The 16,231-nt window shown below is 40.5% G+C and overlaps 1 protein-coding gene across 1 annotated transcript; it reads right to left on the reverse strand.

Moving 5' to 3' along the window:
* Positions 1-1,202: 1,202 nt before the first annotated feature.
* Positions 1,203-12,212, reverse strand: il12rb2 (interleukin 12 receptor, beta 2a). Its single transcript, XM_032525631.1, has 16 exons — positions 11,992-12,212; positions 11,581-11,711; positions 10,914-11,186; positions 10,096-10,219; positions 9,814-9,998; positions 9,289-9,431; positions 8,839-8,983; positions 6,012-6,079; positions 5,268-5,484; positions 4,890-5,087; positions 4,301-4,393; positions 3,974-4,114; positions 3,736-3,867; positions 2,561-2,657; positions 2,287-2,374; positions 1,203-2,198 (listed from the first exon to the last, which is right to left on the reverse strand). Exons 2-16 carry the CDS (start codon positions 11,648-11,650, stop codon positions 1,743-1,745), a joined length of 2,430 nt encoding a protein of 809 aa, XP_032381522.1. The 5' UTR covers positions 11,651-11,711; positions 11,992-12,212; the 3' UTR covers positions 1,203-1,742.
* Between the last annotated feature and the right edge of the window lie 4,019 nt (positions 12,213-16,231).

Raw genomic sequence — 16,231 nt, forward strand, 5'->3', positions numbered from 1 at the left:
AATTGATTGATCATGATTCGGATCCAATCAGTCTTCAGCAAAATTATAACGAATCATCTGTCATCCTGCAGCAATATTACCCGCCCGTGCCACTAACAAATCTGAGAGACAATTTCCTATTACTAATTCTCACTATCTATTGTTTTTGATGAGCTAAGATTGAGGTAGCATAGATGTATTTAAACTGTGATAGAGTATGTATTTGTCCTTTTACATGCAGGACAGGAGACATTTGGACATGTCACACTAGGAAAAGTACAGGTGCAACTAAAATTGCTGCTTCAGTTTCAGGGTGTTGTGCATGCTTGTTCACTGTCACACTGCCGTGGCTTACTTATACACTTGAACACAACGGAGCCATTGTTAAAGCTTTACTGCATAACCCTTTTAAATTAATGATCGTCCGTTACATTCAAGCCATTGCCAAATGAATTGCTACAATGCTAATTAAGACTATCAGCTCCATACAACTCTCTCTGTGCTTCTCAGTATGGATATGTTCAGAAGATTGTGGCGTCCAGAGACTTTCCCGTGCAGAAAATCAAGTGAAGAAAATTACCTCTTCTGATAAGTCCATCATGTCTTTTTAATCCCCCATGTCCTCCTTGGCAACTAGCAACTGCGTGGAGAAGGAGTGGGGGCGCGTGCCTGATCACAGAAGGCTGTATCATGTCGACGCGTTGTCACTACTTAGAATTCCTCATGGGGGCAACAGAAACTACGCACTATAGATTTAATTCTATTAGTAACACCTGTGTTTTTCCTAATATGACAAGTCAAAATGTCTGCTGTGAAAAAAGGGCCTTATCAGCGCCGTCAGTGTATGGGTGTCTTATTTAAAGGTCCCATGACATGGTGTTTTTTGAATGCTTTTATATAGACCTTAGTGGTCCCCTACCACTGTATCTGAGGTCTCTTTCCCAAAATTCAGCCTTGGTGCAGAATTACAGCCACTAGAGCCAGTCCCACAATGAGCTTTCCTTATATGTGCCATTTATGAGTCTGTAGCTTTTGACGAGGAGATGGGGTGGGGGGGGGGGCAAGGGGGAGGCTGGGGGGCGTGGCCTTGACCAACTGCCACTTTGGTTGTTTGAAAGCCATGATGTCTCTCTCTCAAGGATGGGCCAAATTCTCTGGGTGGGCAATGGGAGGTAATCTTGCCCCTTATGAGGTCAGATCGGTCCATCTGAGCTTTCATCTTCTCAAAGGCACAGCAGGATACCCAGGGCTCGGTTTATACCTATCGCCATATCTAGCCACTGGGGAACCACAGACAGGCTAGGGGAACTCATGGTAATGTTGAAAAACTTCATGAAGTTACATTTCATGCCATGGGACCTTTAAATACTTTAAATCAGGCAGGGAGAAATTACAATATCTGAAGGACATAGGTAATGGTGTTAGTGTGTCCGATGCTGCTCTGAAGAGAAAACAATGGTAATGCATTAAATGAAAGTACTTTTTCAGTCAAACATTATTCCTGCACAACAGCTCTGGAAGACTTTAGCAAGAGAGCTTTTTGTAACAGTTCAGATTTCAATGAGCAAAGAGGTAGTTCATGCAGCAAGGTGCGTGATGCAAAAAAAAAGAAGAAAAAAAAGAGGAATCCAGTCACCAGGTCCAGTCATTGTGTTCGGTGTCTTTTGTATAGGTGCTGAAACCCCACCTAGCCGTCCTCTTCCCCAAAAAATCGCTTTCACTCAAACCTCACCTCACCAAAGAGTTCTGGTTTCAGGTTAACACTAACTGTTCTTAAAGATGTCACTGCAGTCAATTTTGACCGCACTCAGGGTCAACTTCCCTCCGAACTCCAGCGGCTCCATGAAGATGTTGGGACTGGGGAAGAAACCCAGCATTCCTACAAACTCTTCCTCATCCTCGTCCTCCTCCTGGGATTCCTCGTCCATATTTTCCGGCCCGTGTGATGAGATGTAGCCGACAGTTGTGTTGGTGTCCAGAGATGTCTGGGTGTGGTCGGAGCTGTCTGAGTCGTGGGAGAAGCTCTTGATGTAGGTGGTCAGAGGGTAGGCCAGTCTGGCCGGTGTTGACTCGGGGCTCCGACTGGTTTGAGGAGAGAGTGTAAGTGGGCAGATGTCACTGCTCTGCTTGGGCAGCTCCTCCACATCCACCAGGATGGGCTCTTCTTCCTCCTCGGTCACACTGGAGTTGCTCAGCAGCAGCTGGAGGTTCATCTTGCCCTGTTTTGAAGGGAGATACAGGCTTAAACTATGAACAGCGAGTTGCAATTTACAGCAGTTTGTATTTTATCCACTTTTACATAATCACCTTCTCCTGGGTACACTGTTGTGCCCACTTGCTGTTTGCAGGATCTGGCACATCATCGAGCATGACGCACTGTAAATACACCCAGAGCCTGAGGGGGAATGTGAAAAAAACAACACGGAATGGAAAGTTTAATGGCACCACAATACATTTTTATTGCAACACAATTTCTTAGGAAACAGTTGTTGTGTGGTTTCTGCAGAACTGTAGATGGACAAAAAATAGAAGGCGTGAGCTTATAAGTTGTTTTCACATCCATAGAGAGCTACTCACATACCTGTGCTTTAAGGCTGAACTCTGGTACACACACACCAGAAACAACGCGATTGTAACGACGACTGCACTCACTAGTAGGAGGGATAGTTGGGTCTCCTCTGCAACAGTGATAGTGAAACAGCAAGATGTAAGACTGCAGCATATATATTCAGCTACGTAGTAAAAAGGAAAGAAGTAGGTGATTATCTATCGAAAGACTTTTTTTCAAATCACATCAAAATTATCAGTGTATATAACATTTTTTAAAGGATGGGTTCAAACCAAATTCAGGTCCCTAAAAGATAACGTGTTTTCAATCTGAGGGATGGGGAACAAAACACCCTGTCCTCGTTTTGTCAAAAAGTGCATTAAAAGTTTAGATATATAAGGTGTCAGCCACTTGATAAGGCTTCCAAATCTTCCAAAGTTTCTTTCTTTCTTAGGAAATGTGTGTTTCTTTTCCCTTCTCTGCAGCTCAGTGAGGAAACAATGAGATCATTTGTTTTAAAAAGACTAACTTTAATCTACTTTCTTTGATTACTTCAGACAGGTGGAGCCTCATTTTAACTTAATATAAACTGAATTGAACACAATTTCTTTGGACAAGGCTGGTCTTTATATTATTAAATACAGTTACTCAATACATTTTTTGTGGAGTCTTGAAGGGGAAAAAAAAGATTTCAGTGCCAGTAGCTGGTGTGAAACACATGTAATCAGCAGAACTAGTTTCCTCCAATGTTAAATAAAGAGTTTGACCTTTTGGGAAATACACTTAGTGTTTCTTGCACAGAGTTAGATAAAAAAGACCAATTCCATTTTGGCAACAGCCAGCAGCCAGTTAGCTTAGCTTTGCATAAAGACTGGAAACAGGGGGAATCCACTAAGCCTGGTTCCAGCCAACAAAATCTCCCTACTAGCAAATCTATAGCTCACGTAATAACACCTTATATGTTGTTTGTTTAATCTGTTGAAAACCAATGTTTAAAAGCCATGATGTTTGGGGCTTTATGTGCCTATTTCTTGGCCAGGAGCAGACCCGGCAACCAGCGCAGACTCCAGGAAGTCATTTCATATTTGCTGTTCAGACATAAGAGTGGTATTGATCTTCTCGTGTAACTCTTGAGAAGAAATCAAACGAGCGCAGCTTCTAAAAATGTGTCAAACTACGGCTTTAAAGAAACTTGGAACGCTGCTTACGCTGGATGAAGAACTTGACCTTTTGACATGCTTTGCCTTCTCCTTTAGCCGTTGAAGCAGTCATCCACAGAATGTAGTCAGCTGGAGACAGGTCTTTGATGGTATGCATCCTCTCTGAGGCGGGTATAGTGTCTGTAATACAAATTCATATACATACAGCAGAAGAGAGGTACTCATGTGACTGCGTCCAAATAGACACGTTGTATGAGACGTCTCAGTAAAGATAAATGCTTCTTACAAGACCACTGGCGTCCGTTCTCTAAATAGATGGTATAGTTGGTTACACAACCCCCACGCTGATCCCTGGGAATCTCTGTCCAGGTCACTTTTACTTTGTTTCCCTCAACCGTCTCTTCGACTCTGGGACCCACATCCGGGACTGCAGGCAACAAGCAGAGCCCAAAAAGACTATTCAGGAGTATGTACACAGGAGGGATGATAAAGGAATTTTTGAAACTTTAACTTTAATACTCCTGCTACTAATTGAATTTTCTATCAGTTATGTTTGAGTTTAATAAACTATAAATTATCAAATCAACACCGGGTAACTTTTCTTAGATCTTACCTGATTCCGAAGTGGAGAATCTGATCCTACTCACTGAGCTCTCATTGTTTAAAACATATACTGCTCCCTCGTAGCACTCATTTGACTTAATACCTGCGTAATGAAAGATCACAATCACAATCAGAATCAGAATCAGCTTTATTTGCCAGGTATGAGGACTTTGGAGCATCGTTGCTCACACTGTGCTTACACATACAAAACAACCAAAACAAAAAATATACACACTAATATTTACACAATATATACATACTCTAAACAGAAACAATATAGAGGCATGAGTGCAATGAAGAGTTCAATAAAATTATTTAAATGTGGAGCACAGTGCAAAGGATACGGGGATAAATAGTATTATTGTTATTATATTACAATATGAACAGTATGAACATTGTGAACGGTTCTGAAATAGGACATGGTGAATAATAATAAATAATAAGTGAGACGTGAGAATGGGAATGATGAATAATACTAAATAAGTGGAATAATAAGTGGAACCAGTAAACAGGTGCGGCATAGATAGCGGCATAGCAACATTAAAATAGCTAGATAAAAAAACAATTACAAAAAAGGAAAAGGCGAGTATTTACTGCACCTGTAACAACAGCATGGTTTTGGTTCCGGCCCAGTCTGACCCATCTGAGCTCCTCCAGCTTGTGGCCCTCTGGGTACCACTCCAGCACATATGCTGAGCGTAGGGGTGCAGTGTCATGCTTTCTCCAGGAGATGGCGACACTGTGGTTGCCTGCAGTTACTTGCACGTCCTGATGGTGCTCGAACTGCGTGCTCTTCGCTGCAAAAGATCATTATATAGACACCAACTTCACCTTCAGTATTACAAATGTGTCTGATATTCTCATGTAACCTCTTAACATGGCTGCTCACCCACAAAGAGAGGCCCATTCTGGCTTCATGAAGCTCCAGACATAATTAAACATGCATTCACTCATACAAAGTTTACTTCTTTCTTTACCTTTTGTGTGATGGATTTTAATTCTGGCAGCGGGGGATGGTCCTTTGGAGTTGCGAGCCCACACTGCGACTTCACAGTCGGCACAGAACGGGACTGAATAATCCCTGGCATCGGCACTAATTGGCTCTGGATTGACGAAGACCAATCCAGAGTTTGGGCTGTAAACGCTGACATTATACTCTATGATTTTCCCTCTAGCGGTGGATATGTTCAGCTCCTGCAGTCAGAGAAATTCATTATTGAGTTTGTCACCATATATTTGCTTTTGTTCAAGAAAAAGAAACAACATGAGCATTTACAGTACATGATCATTGGATATGGACATCTTTACAGGATGCTCACAATCAAGACACTGACACATCATTTCTGCTCAGCTCCTCTTTTCTTGTAAACTGAAACTTTGGTGTCTGGCAACAGGTTTCACTTATCTCTCATGTCTTTATGTGACATTAAATGAGTGTGTGTGTGTGTGTGTGTGTGTCTGTGTGTGTGTGTGACTGACGGTGGGGATGTGCAAGTGTGTGAGGGTGTTACACCTCAGAAGTGGTCAAGGGGTGACCTTTAGTTTGTGTAGAAAGTAGTAGTGAAGCGGGAAGATCAGAAAGGGCAGCTATGGTGACAAAACCACATAGAGTGAGAGAGGGGAGAGGGAACACACGAAAATGTACAGCAGAGCAGCGTTTTGTGTAATTATCCTTCACAATAATTCAGAATAAACAATTGGAATGCTTTTTAAAGACGTACCTTCCAGTAAACTCTCAGTGATTTTGAGTCAGGCTCAGCGTACCACACATCCAACTCTTTGGAAGGCGCTGAAACGATGACATAATCTGTTACTGGACAATAATACTGAGATATTAAGAAGGTTGATATTTGACTTTACAGACTAGAGTTGAGTCAGAGTTTTTTTTTTTTCAATGAACGAGTGAAAGACATGTTTATAGAATTGACGTTTCTTAAAAGTTATTCGGAATTGATTTGGAAATCCTGTGAAAGTGACACACATCCGACATGCTTGAAAATGAAAAATGTCCTTGTCTTTATTGTCGAAGTTAATTGAAGTCAGTTGGTTAAACGCTCGCGTTTGAAGAACACTTCCCTGTTGGCGAGTTCAGGGGCTGTTTGAAAAGTAAAACGTCAGTGTTAGCTATTCAGCTGCAATGCAAGAAACTACACGTTTACTTCAATATATTGTAATGATCCACATGCATAATTGTTGTTTGTCTTTTGGATATGACCCAAAAATACCGGATATTGCAGATTAAAGTTTTTTACGTTATGTTCTGTTTTTGCAGTCAGAGAGCCCAACAGTAAAAGTATGTTCATGTGTTGGTTTGGGTGTTGTGCTTTGTTTTCTTTCCCTCCTTCTTTGGTTTTTTGGTCCTGTCTTGTCTCCTCCTGTTTATGTCTTAGTCTCCGTCCCAGTCTTGTGTGGTAGTCTCTGTCTTGTGTTCCTCTGTGAGTGTCTGTATGTTCTGTTTCCTGTTTTATGTTGATAGTATGGTTTCCTGTTCTGTCTAGTCTTGCCTAGTTTTACTTTTTGTCTGTCTGATTGTCCTGCCCCGCCCTAATGTGATTCACCTGACGTATCACCTCTTCCTCGTTACGAGGAAGAGGTGATATGTCAGGTGAATCACATTTCGCCCTAATGTTGTATTTAACCTCTGTGTCCCCCTTTTGTCTTTTTTCCGATCATTCTTGTTACTCTGTGTAGTGCTGTGTGTCTTCCTGATGGAGCGTCCCATGTTTTGTTCCTGTTCTTGTGGCCTGTTTATCCCCATGAGTTTTCCCCTGCCTTTGTTCTCTGTTTTTGCCTTTCCTTTTTCCCCTGAACCTTTTTGAAACTTTTGCTTTTTGGGACTCTGTTTTGCATCTTGTGTTTGTGTTACTTTCTTTATTTTGTGAAAAATAAAGTCTTGGAAGCTCTCTCCTGCCTGCCTGCCCCTCTCTGCTTTTGGGTCCTTATTCCGCTCTAATAACAGTTCATATATTATCATTTACATCATATCCCTCTGTGATTGACGTTGACTGTGCTTCTTACTCGGCACTACCCCTCAAATTAATCTATTAGGATTTTTCTTATTGGAGCTTTACAACAGTGTGTTTTTAGGAGACCGAACGGGCAGTTAAAAGAAAGGACTTTTCACTTCAATACATGTTTTGTTCCCATAAGGTCAGGAGAAACGGAAACATATATTTAAAGTAAACGTTTAATGGATTTTGCAATGCCAACCTAGTTACACATCAAATCCATGGGACCTTCAACAATGAAAAGGTAAATCCAATTTCAACAAAAGACGATGGGGAAGATTTCAAATCAGCACCTTCTCACAATTGCTCTTCTTTTAAAGGTCCCATATTGTAAATTATGTACATTTGTAATATTTCCATGTCTTTTTTAAAATTTATTTTTAATTACAATAGTGCCGTCAGGACTTCTGTATGGTTGTGTAAAACGTTCTGCTTCTGCGCCGTTTAGTCATTCCCCGGCTACAATAGGAGTATATATCAGTATGAGAAAAATATAGTGTTTTTGAGTATTAAAGTATGTAAACATGTTCTTGTAGAAACTCAAAATACAAGTATGGACCTGAAAATGAGCATGATAGGGTTTCTTTAAAGGATTTTATTACCATCACAGCAAAACTAATTATTTATAATAATAAAAAGTACAATATTTGCTTCTGACATGCAGTTGAGCAGAAGCATAAGGTGCATTAAATGTAGCCTAGGTAGGCTACAGTACTCGGGTAAAACTACTTAGTTACGTTGCACCACTGCTATAATCATCAGTAGCTTGGTAGTGCGTGTGTGTGTGTGTGTGTGTGTGTGTGTGTGTGTGTGTGTGTTTCTCACCTCTGGCTTCAAAATGAACTGAAGTGTGTCACTTCACACACTGCAGACGGAGGCGGCAGTGTGTGTGTGGTAGAGGGTTGGGATGTGAAAGTGTGTGTCTTTCATATGTAACTTTTTATTTCTGAACTGTATACTGTGCAGATAGTTATCTGAATCTTCGGGTTTCTGCTCTAACTATCTCGGTTGTAGGGCGAGCCACACTAGCAGCTAGGCGAGTTTTATAACGTGTAACAGGTTGACGCAAAATGTCGTGCTTTTGTTCCAGAAGTAAAGGCTGGATTACAATAGATCTGTTTCAAGCAGTCGGTGATCAGTGTTTTCTGTGGTGGATAGTAATTCCCTTTGCGGTGGGCTTTAGGCTTTTTCACTTTGTAAACCCACTACATGCACAAAAAGATATGTAACACAATAAAGTAATGGGAAAAAGCCAAAAAGCGTAGTATGAGCACTTTAACATACAGTACGGTTTCAGTGGCTTACAGGTATCCTGCAGACTGTCAGTGAGCTGATAACTTGCCTCACAAAAACCCATAAGAAAGGAAACAGTACTGCAGTATCTGATAGATTACATAGATAAAGTGCCACAGAGATATTGTAAATCCATTCAGACCAAACTGTTTGCCTGTAGACAGAGTCAGTGTAGTGCTTTCACTCAGGAAGTGCAAAAATAGTCTTCAGGAGCTGCAGGTTAATATATTAGCGACGGTTTGTTTACCTTCCTCTTGAGTCCAGCTTGAAATGTTTGCGCTCCACGGACTCCAAAAGCCGCTGCTGAATTTGGATCGGGCTCTGAAATGGTACAACATGTAGGGCTCCAGAGAGGAAATGGACCGAACCTGTACTGAACTCATCTGCACACCCTGTAAGTTGAAATAAGTGTATTTTAATTGATTAAAACACACTTCAACAAAATGCCATTTAATATCACATTGCATACCATTGATGGTCCAATTTCAGCTTGTTTTTGAGACTTATGCAACATTGTGAGCACCTTTGTGCACGTCAGCCTGACACTCATATCTGCCTTTGGCTTTGAATCAGCAGAAGACCTGTGAGGTCTGTTCAAGAGTTTTCAAAGGGCTGAAGTAACCTTTCGCAGCACCTCTTGCAACAACTCATTGAAAGTCCCTAAATGTTCCAAATTTGAGCTGTTAAGACTTCTTACTGTGTCAGGAGAAGATGTCCATGTCTGTGTTTCTGTTCTGTATTGGATCTCTAGGTGTTGAGCCTTCACAGGCAGCTCCACTTTGACGATGCACTCTCGGGAAGAGCACTCTGGTTGGCCAAGAGCAGGACTCGATGGCATCGCTGCTCAGATCAACACAGAGTGGTCATGTACAGTACATTAAAAACAAAACAGACACAAAGGGCACACAAGATGACCTTTTAAAGTTTCCTTTGCTATAAAATCAGCAATTGAAAATATAGGATTCCACTGCACCATTACTAGCCATCAGAGGTAGTCATCGCTTTTTTGGTTGGGAGGGCTGACGGAGATTATTAACCATCATGAACATCAGGATTAGAGCATAAAAGGACACCTTGCAAATCTGATTTCAAGCCACAATATCATTGTACTGAGATTTCAATACCAAATTGCCTTCTTCGTATCGAGTATTGAACAATGCCTTGTCATAAAATTCCAATACCTAGGAGTAAATTTCATCAGCGTTACATGCTGCTGTCTTACCAATGTCACTGAGGTTGTAGGTGACTGGGACTGACACTTGAGAACCCAGTGGATTTTGGGCTAGGACCCGCACGGAGATCATCTGGACAGAGCTGGTCACAGGGAAACTAGCCGATGGAAAATCAGTTCCTCTGCTGGAGACATTGAACCGTGTATCTGCGTGGCTTTTAGATACAGTTCTCACACTGAAACACACAAAGCCACGTTTCATTTGACAGTAGGTATAAACGATGTGTTATTGTTCTGATGACTTCTTGATTCAATTTTGGTTTTTAAACTTACCACAGCTTTGAACTGTTCCTAAGAAAAGTATCTCGTCCTCTGTTCCAAGTGCAAGACACAACTCCGCTTTCATTATCTTTAACTTTGTGGACGCATGAAATATTTGTTGGCCTCTCTAGTAGATCTAAGGGACAAAGAAAATGAATAATTGAATAAAAAGAGAACATAAACCTAACCTAATCAGCCTAAAAAAGGCTTTTCATTTTTTTTAAGCCGCAGTCATATATTGCTGGTACGTCATTCCAACACAGGAACATCAAATTAGGAAGTAATATTATCATTAAAAACTCAGATGGTTGTATCCTCAAAAAACACACATGGGTTTACAGTAATCCATGAAATGTACTGTTCAAATAAAATCCTTTTTAGTATTGGATGTGTCATTTCAGAACAAGTTTGTGTTGACAATATTGTGTGCACTTTTCGTGATCGGGAAATGGCATGTTGCATGCGTCAAAAAACATGTCAACTCCATTTGCAACAGCTCTGTGGTCAGAACCTAAAACGTTGTGTTAGCTTTGAGACTTAGCTGCACCCAGCCCGCAACATGCAAACAGTGTGTACTCTAAGTATAAAGAGAAAGCAGAACCAGCTGTGCCTTTTTTATCATCTCTTGCATCTTGAAAAGTTATAGTCACGCCTAAAGATATGAATGTCTCATCTTGAAACACCACACCCCATGCATTGTAAACCATCCTGCATCACTTTTTCTGAGGACAAATAGTCTGACATTCACTAAATGTGTGGTTTAGGAAACTTTTTTGTGAAAACATATTTCAGAGATTAATGCTTTTTTTGCTCTTTGGTTTCATACTCACATCCAGCCGAGATGTCCAGTCCACAGGGGTCCAGAGCAGAAGGACACTTACAATGACAGCTGTATGTTCTGTTTTTGGTTATGTTTGCTACATTGAAATATATAGTTGTAGAATTAACTTCGTTGTGTTTCTGTAGTGTTGGCGGATGGTCACTGTACATGGATCCCTTGCACTTGCAGTTAAAGGTGCAGTACACCTTAAAGCTGGTGCCTCGCTGCACCACAGGTCCATGGCTGGACCAGATGGCACAGGATTTCTCAGGATATGTCTCACCTATAAGCAGAAATGATGATTTATATGTTCATATCATCTAGTTGTGTGAATGTAAGAAAGCCATCGATCATGGATTTGTTGAACAAAACACTTCCTTATGCAGAGTCACAATTTCACAAACATCACTGACATCTTTTACATGATAAATACAACTGTCACACTACACACACTACACACGCACGCACACACACACACACACACACACACACACACACACACACACACACACACACCACACACCACACACTGTCAAAATAACTTTAGGGTTTTTTTTCTAGAAAGGCTTTCCATGTAGCCTATATCCATTCATCTTTATCTCCAAAAACTTGATGACAATATACTTCACATGAAACGAAATATTAGAAATGTGTCCACACGGTAAGTCTGAGCTTACCTATGCAAAGCTGCACGGCCAGCCCAGTAACAACAATGAAGATGGTCCATGTTTGGGACATTATCGCCATGAGTCATCAGTAACTGCCTCCTGATATGTTTCTTACATCGCCGCAGGATCTGCTATCTTACCTTAAAACAAGGAAAAGTGCACAAATGCATGAGGTCAAAGTTGTTGTTTTTTTGGGATAGCCTACATCTTTTTCTTTTTTTTAAATATCTTAATGTTCAAACGTTTTTATCTGGGAAACCACTCGGTGCTTCATGATTTTTCCTTTCTGGTAGCTTGCGCAAATAGCATATTGATATGAAATCATAAGGACGGCCATGTGTCATAGCTACCGGTCACATAGCAGCTGCGTACAGTCAATAATGACGGTAATAAAAACACGGATAACAAAGTCATACTCACCAAGACATCACATCCCAGCATCATATTAATCCTTAAGCCTTCTAAAGACTTTTGATATGTCATCATTAAGTCCTTCCTTACATCGTTAGTTAGAGCAGAGGACCCAGACTGTGGCAGGCTGAGACTCCGTGCTGGCTGACTGCCGCCCGTCTGCACTGTGTGTGTGTATGTGTGTGTGTGAGCCAGAGGTGAGAAACACACACACACACAGTTAGACACTGTGCACTACCAAGCTACTGATGATTATAGCAGTGGTGGAACATAACTAAGTAGTTTTACTCGAGTACTGTAGCCTACCTAGGCTACGTTTAATGCAACTTATACTTCTGATCAACTGCATGTCAGAAGCAAATATTGTACTTTTTAATCCACTACTTTTCACTAACAGCTTTGGTTTCTTCCCAGATTAAAACATTTTGCATACCCCTCATGTCTAGTGAAAACCATGTATCTCCAAATTGGGTGATATCTTTTGATTTTAATAAAAAAAAAAAAAAAAAAAAAACTGGGACATGGTATTTGTTTCTGCATAGTAGCAGATAGTGTGGCTTGGGAAAGGGAAGGTATGGGGTCCCCTGCTGGAGCTGCTGCCCTTGCGACTTGACCCCGGATAAGCAGATGATAACAGTTAGATGGTAGTTTACATAAAAATAATTTGATTGCAAAAAAGTAGTCTATCTACAGCAGTAAAATGCAACAAATACAATGCAGCAATACATAGATCCAAAGTATCATATCCTACTAGTCAAACACTGTCTGGAAGATTTTTCTTTGTGCAGAATGTACTTTTACTGTTAAAACTGACTTCATGCAAGGTTTAAATGCAGATTGTAGAGCTTGCAGTGCAGTATTTCCACATTGTGGAATTAGTACTTTTACTTAAGTGAAAAATCTGATACTTTTATATAGCCTTTACAGCTGACATGATGTCATACAAGTCCCTGTCTGGAAAAAATAAAAGCCTACTAATTTCCTCCAATACTGAGTTGTACCACCCACTCACTAGATAACCATTGTTTTTGTTGGCTGACGGTGGGTGAGGCAAATCTAGCAGCCACTATCATATTTCACCAGTATTTAGTTGGTGGATGGTGCTAATTTTGGACCCTATTCATAGGCAGTTCACTCCTTGCCAATAAATGTCAATAGCTCAGACAATATCCTGCCGTGTTTGTTTGTTCTACTGTTAAGCATTTTACCCAGGATGAGCCCCCAAATTGTTATAAACCTGGCACTAGGCCATGACAAAAAGTGGGAAGAAACACAGAAATGACAATATATTATTTATTACCAAAAAAAGAATAAATGTTTAAACTAAATACAGGAATGAGGTGTGAAAATCAGTAAAACCAATAGTGGAGCAACAGGAGGCTGGGACTTTTATATCCTGTGAATCCTAGTTGCTCCAAATCAGACCGCAACAGCTGGCACCTTGAAAACATTATGCATAGAATGAGAGCAAGCAGGCACACATCTAGGAGGGGCTGCCACTAGATAAAGTGTAGCCTGTTTAAATATGTGCCCGCTACCGAAATGAAGAAGATAGATGCAGGTTTGATCCCATATATTCCTGAATCCCACATGGAAGATGAAAGGACTGATTTCTTACCCTGACACATTGAGGAAATTCTGCAGGCTGATGTTTAGATTACATCTTAGAGTGCATGACACCTGTGAAAGGAGGATCTGCAACAGCAGAACAACCCATCAAATGCATCTTCATCATCACATTTTCCACACAGCACGAAGTCTCTCATAACCTGTGTAATGCAGTGGGGGACTTTCCCCACCAGTTGCACCACATTTCACCTTTAGAAGTACATGCACAATACCATGCTCAAGATTTATAAAATTACTGCAGTGGTACACAAAAACATCAGTAGGAGGGATGACAGACGTTTTTTTTAAACGAGGCCAGTGAAGATTTATTAAAACTTCAAACTTCTTTCAGTGGAGGAGAGACCCTTCTAAAATTGTAATATTAAATGAGGAAGTGAGACAACTCTCAGGAAGTCTTAAAAAAACTATTGTTGTTGTGTGTTTAACTGCAGATGGTGACTATGTGAGTAAAACTTTACAGAGCATCCATTACATTACGTTACATTACAATTCCATCCAACATACAGAGAACATGCCCTTATATGAAAATAACAAAAAGACCCATTCAGCAGTTTATCCAGAACAGCAATTTTGACCTGACATGTGCAGGATGAAGGCTCTTAACTCCAAGTTGTGTATGTACATTAGTTGGTTCAATAAGTTGTTAAGGTTTTATTAATCGCTGATAACTAAATTCTAAATTCTAAATCAGTAATAACCCAGCTGAAAGAAGCATATTTTGGTTGCCAGGTTGTGAAAAGTCTAGCCTACTTAACTGGTATATAGGGGTGATCCGAGTATCCGGCTGAAACGAGTATCCGGTACGGATAAAGCACTTTTGCCGAGTACAAGTATTATCCGAGTAATATGAGTCATTATCCGTGCTCGGATTGAATAAAACTCCTCAACTGGCCGCGCAGCGTTCTGTGATAATCACAGCGCCCCCCCCCCCCCCCCTACAAACCCGCTCGGATCAATCACACACAAACACAGAACATGGAGAAATGCGCTCCCTCTCTCCCTCTCTCTCTCTCTCTCTCTTTCTCTCTCTCTCTCTCCCTCTTTCTTCCTCTCTCTCTCTCTCTCGCTCTCGCTCGCTCTCTCTCGCTCTCTCGCTCCTCCGTCAGGCGCGTCTGCGTCCGTCGGTACGTTGGGTTCTCCGTTCGTTTCGTTTAACGTTAGGTTTTTCACTTCAGGTTTAGTATTTACTTCGGTTTAATAGTCCTTACTTGTAACCTAAATTCTGGGAACGTGGGTTTTGTGTCTTACGATGTAACCGTAGATTCTGGTGAACGGGGTTTGTACCTTACATTTGTAACGTGGGTTTTGCTAACTGGGTTACATTGCTTCTGAGTAACCAGTGATTTCGGTGAACTGGGTTTGTCCTTATAAGTAACCGTAGATTTCTGGTGAACTGGGGTTTGTAGTCCTTTCATAGTAAACCGGTGACGTGGTTCTGTGACCTGGTTATAGTTATGTTTGTTGACCATGGACGACACCTTTGATCTGAGCTCAATCTGTCCAGTAGATTTTCTAATCAGCAATAAAGCCATTTTTGAATGCACTCTATCCATTGCTCTTAAACACATGCGGTTTTATGTCTCCTGCACTTCCACAGAGCACCCGCCTCCTTCCGTTTAAAGACCACATTCCGGTTTAAGGCCCCGCCCAACCGAGTACGATCCGAACAATAAATCTGGGTAAACAAAGATACAGAACAATAAGATCCTAAAAACAAAAATCCACTACTGTAAAAAATAATCGTTCTAAAACAGTTATGTCTGTTTAAATTTTAATTATCGAAATTTTACTCATATTCAACCAAAGTTGACTGTAAATTGATTTATATCTAAAAACCATTGATGCTGAATTCAAGTATCTTCACAAATCTTTCAAAATTACTAACTAATATTTTGTGTAGCTATCATGCATACCTGAACGTATTCTTCAACTCTTCCTTGTCCCCATAAACCGCCTTCCGTACAAACAACTTCCAGTTCAAGGCCCCCATCCTTAAGGCGCGGATACAGTATTCATTGTGTAACATCCAGTATGATTAACAATAAGGTTGTCTCCCAACTGATTAGTTCCTCCTGCAGCATACACTTAATCCTCTGTTTTTATTAAATTCTCGAAAGAACTACCATTGCAAAAGATTGCACACGTATTAAATCTTAAAATGACATTGATAGCTGCATTAATATCTTTCCACAAAATCTTTAACAATTACTAACTAATATTTGTGTGTATGCTGATTCAGCAGCATTACCTGAACTGTTATTCTTCAACTTTCCTTGGTCCCCTCTAAAGTCTGCATATGTTCAGCTACAAAACAACATTCAAATATCAAAATGATTAGCTCTTTAAGGACATGATGGCTACTATTCATCTTTTTTTCTCCTGTTTATGGTTTTAAAATATTAAGGTTTTTTTCCCAGAAAAATTACATTGAGGTTTTTGGAGCAATCTTCAAATCCTCTTCAGGCTTCTTCCTCTCTGAAATGCTACTCATTTCACATACTTTCACCAACAAATATAATTCAAACTTGAAACTATTCACGTTTTGATATCCTTTATAGTTTTTGTTATTACTGTTTAAGTTTATTGTTTTATTCAGCCTTTTTCTGTGCTTGTAGCAGAG

This window comes from Etheostoma spectabile, chromosome 9 (genome assembly GCF_008692095.1).
Source record: "Etheostoma spectabile isolate EspeVRDwgs_2016 chromosome 9, UIUC_Espe_1.0, whole genome shotgun sequence".
Lineage (NCBI taxonomy): Eukaryota > Metazoa > Chordata > Actinopteri > Perciformes > Percidae > Etheostoma > Etheostoma spectabile.

Coding starts and splice junctions, on each gene's coding strand:
- il12rb2 (XM_032525631.1), bottom strand. CDS start 11,650: ATGGCGATAATGTCCCAAACATGGACCATCTTCATTGTTGTTACTGGG. Junction 11,187..11,580: donor GGCCGTGCAGCTTTGCATAG/GTAAGCTCAGAC, acceptor TTCTGCTTATAG/GTGAGACATATCCTGAGAAA. Junction 10,220..10,913: donor ACTGGACATCTCGGCTGGAT/GTGAGTATGAAA, acceptor TTTGTCCCTTAG/ATCTACTAGAGAGGCCAACA.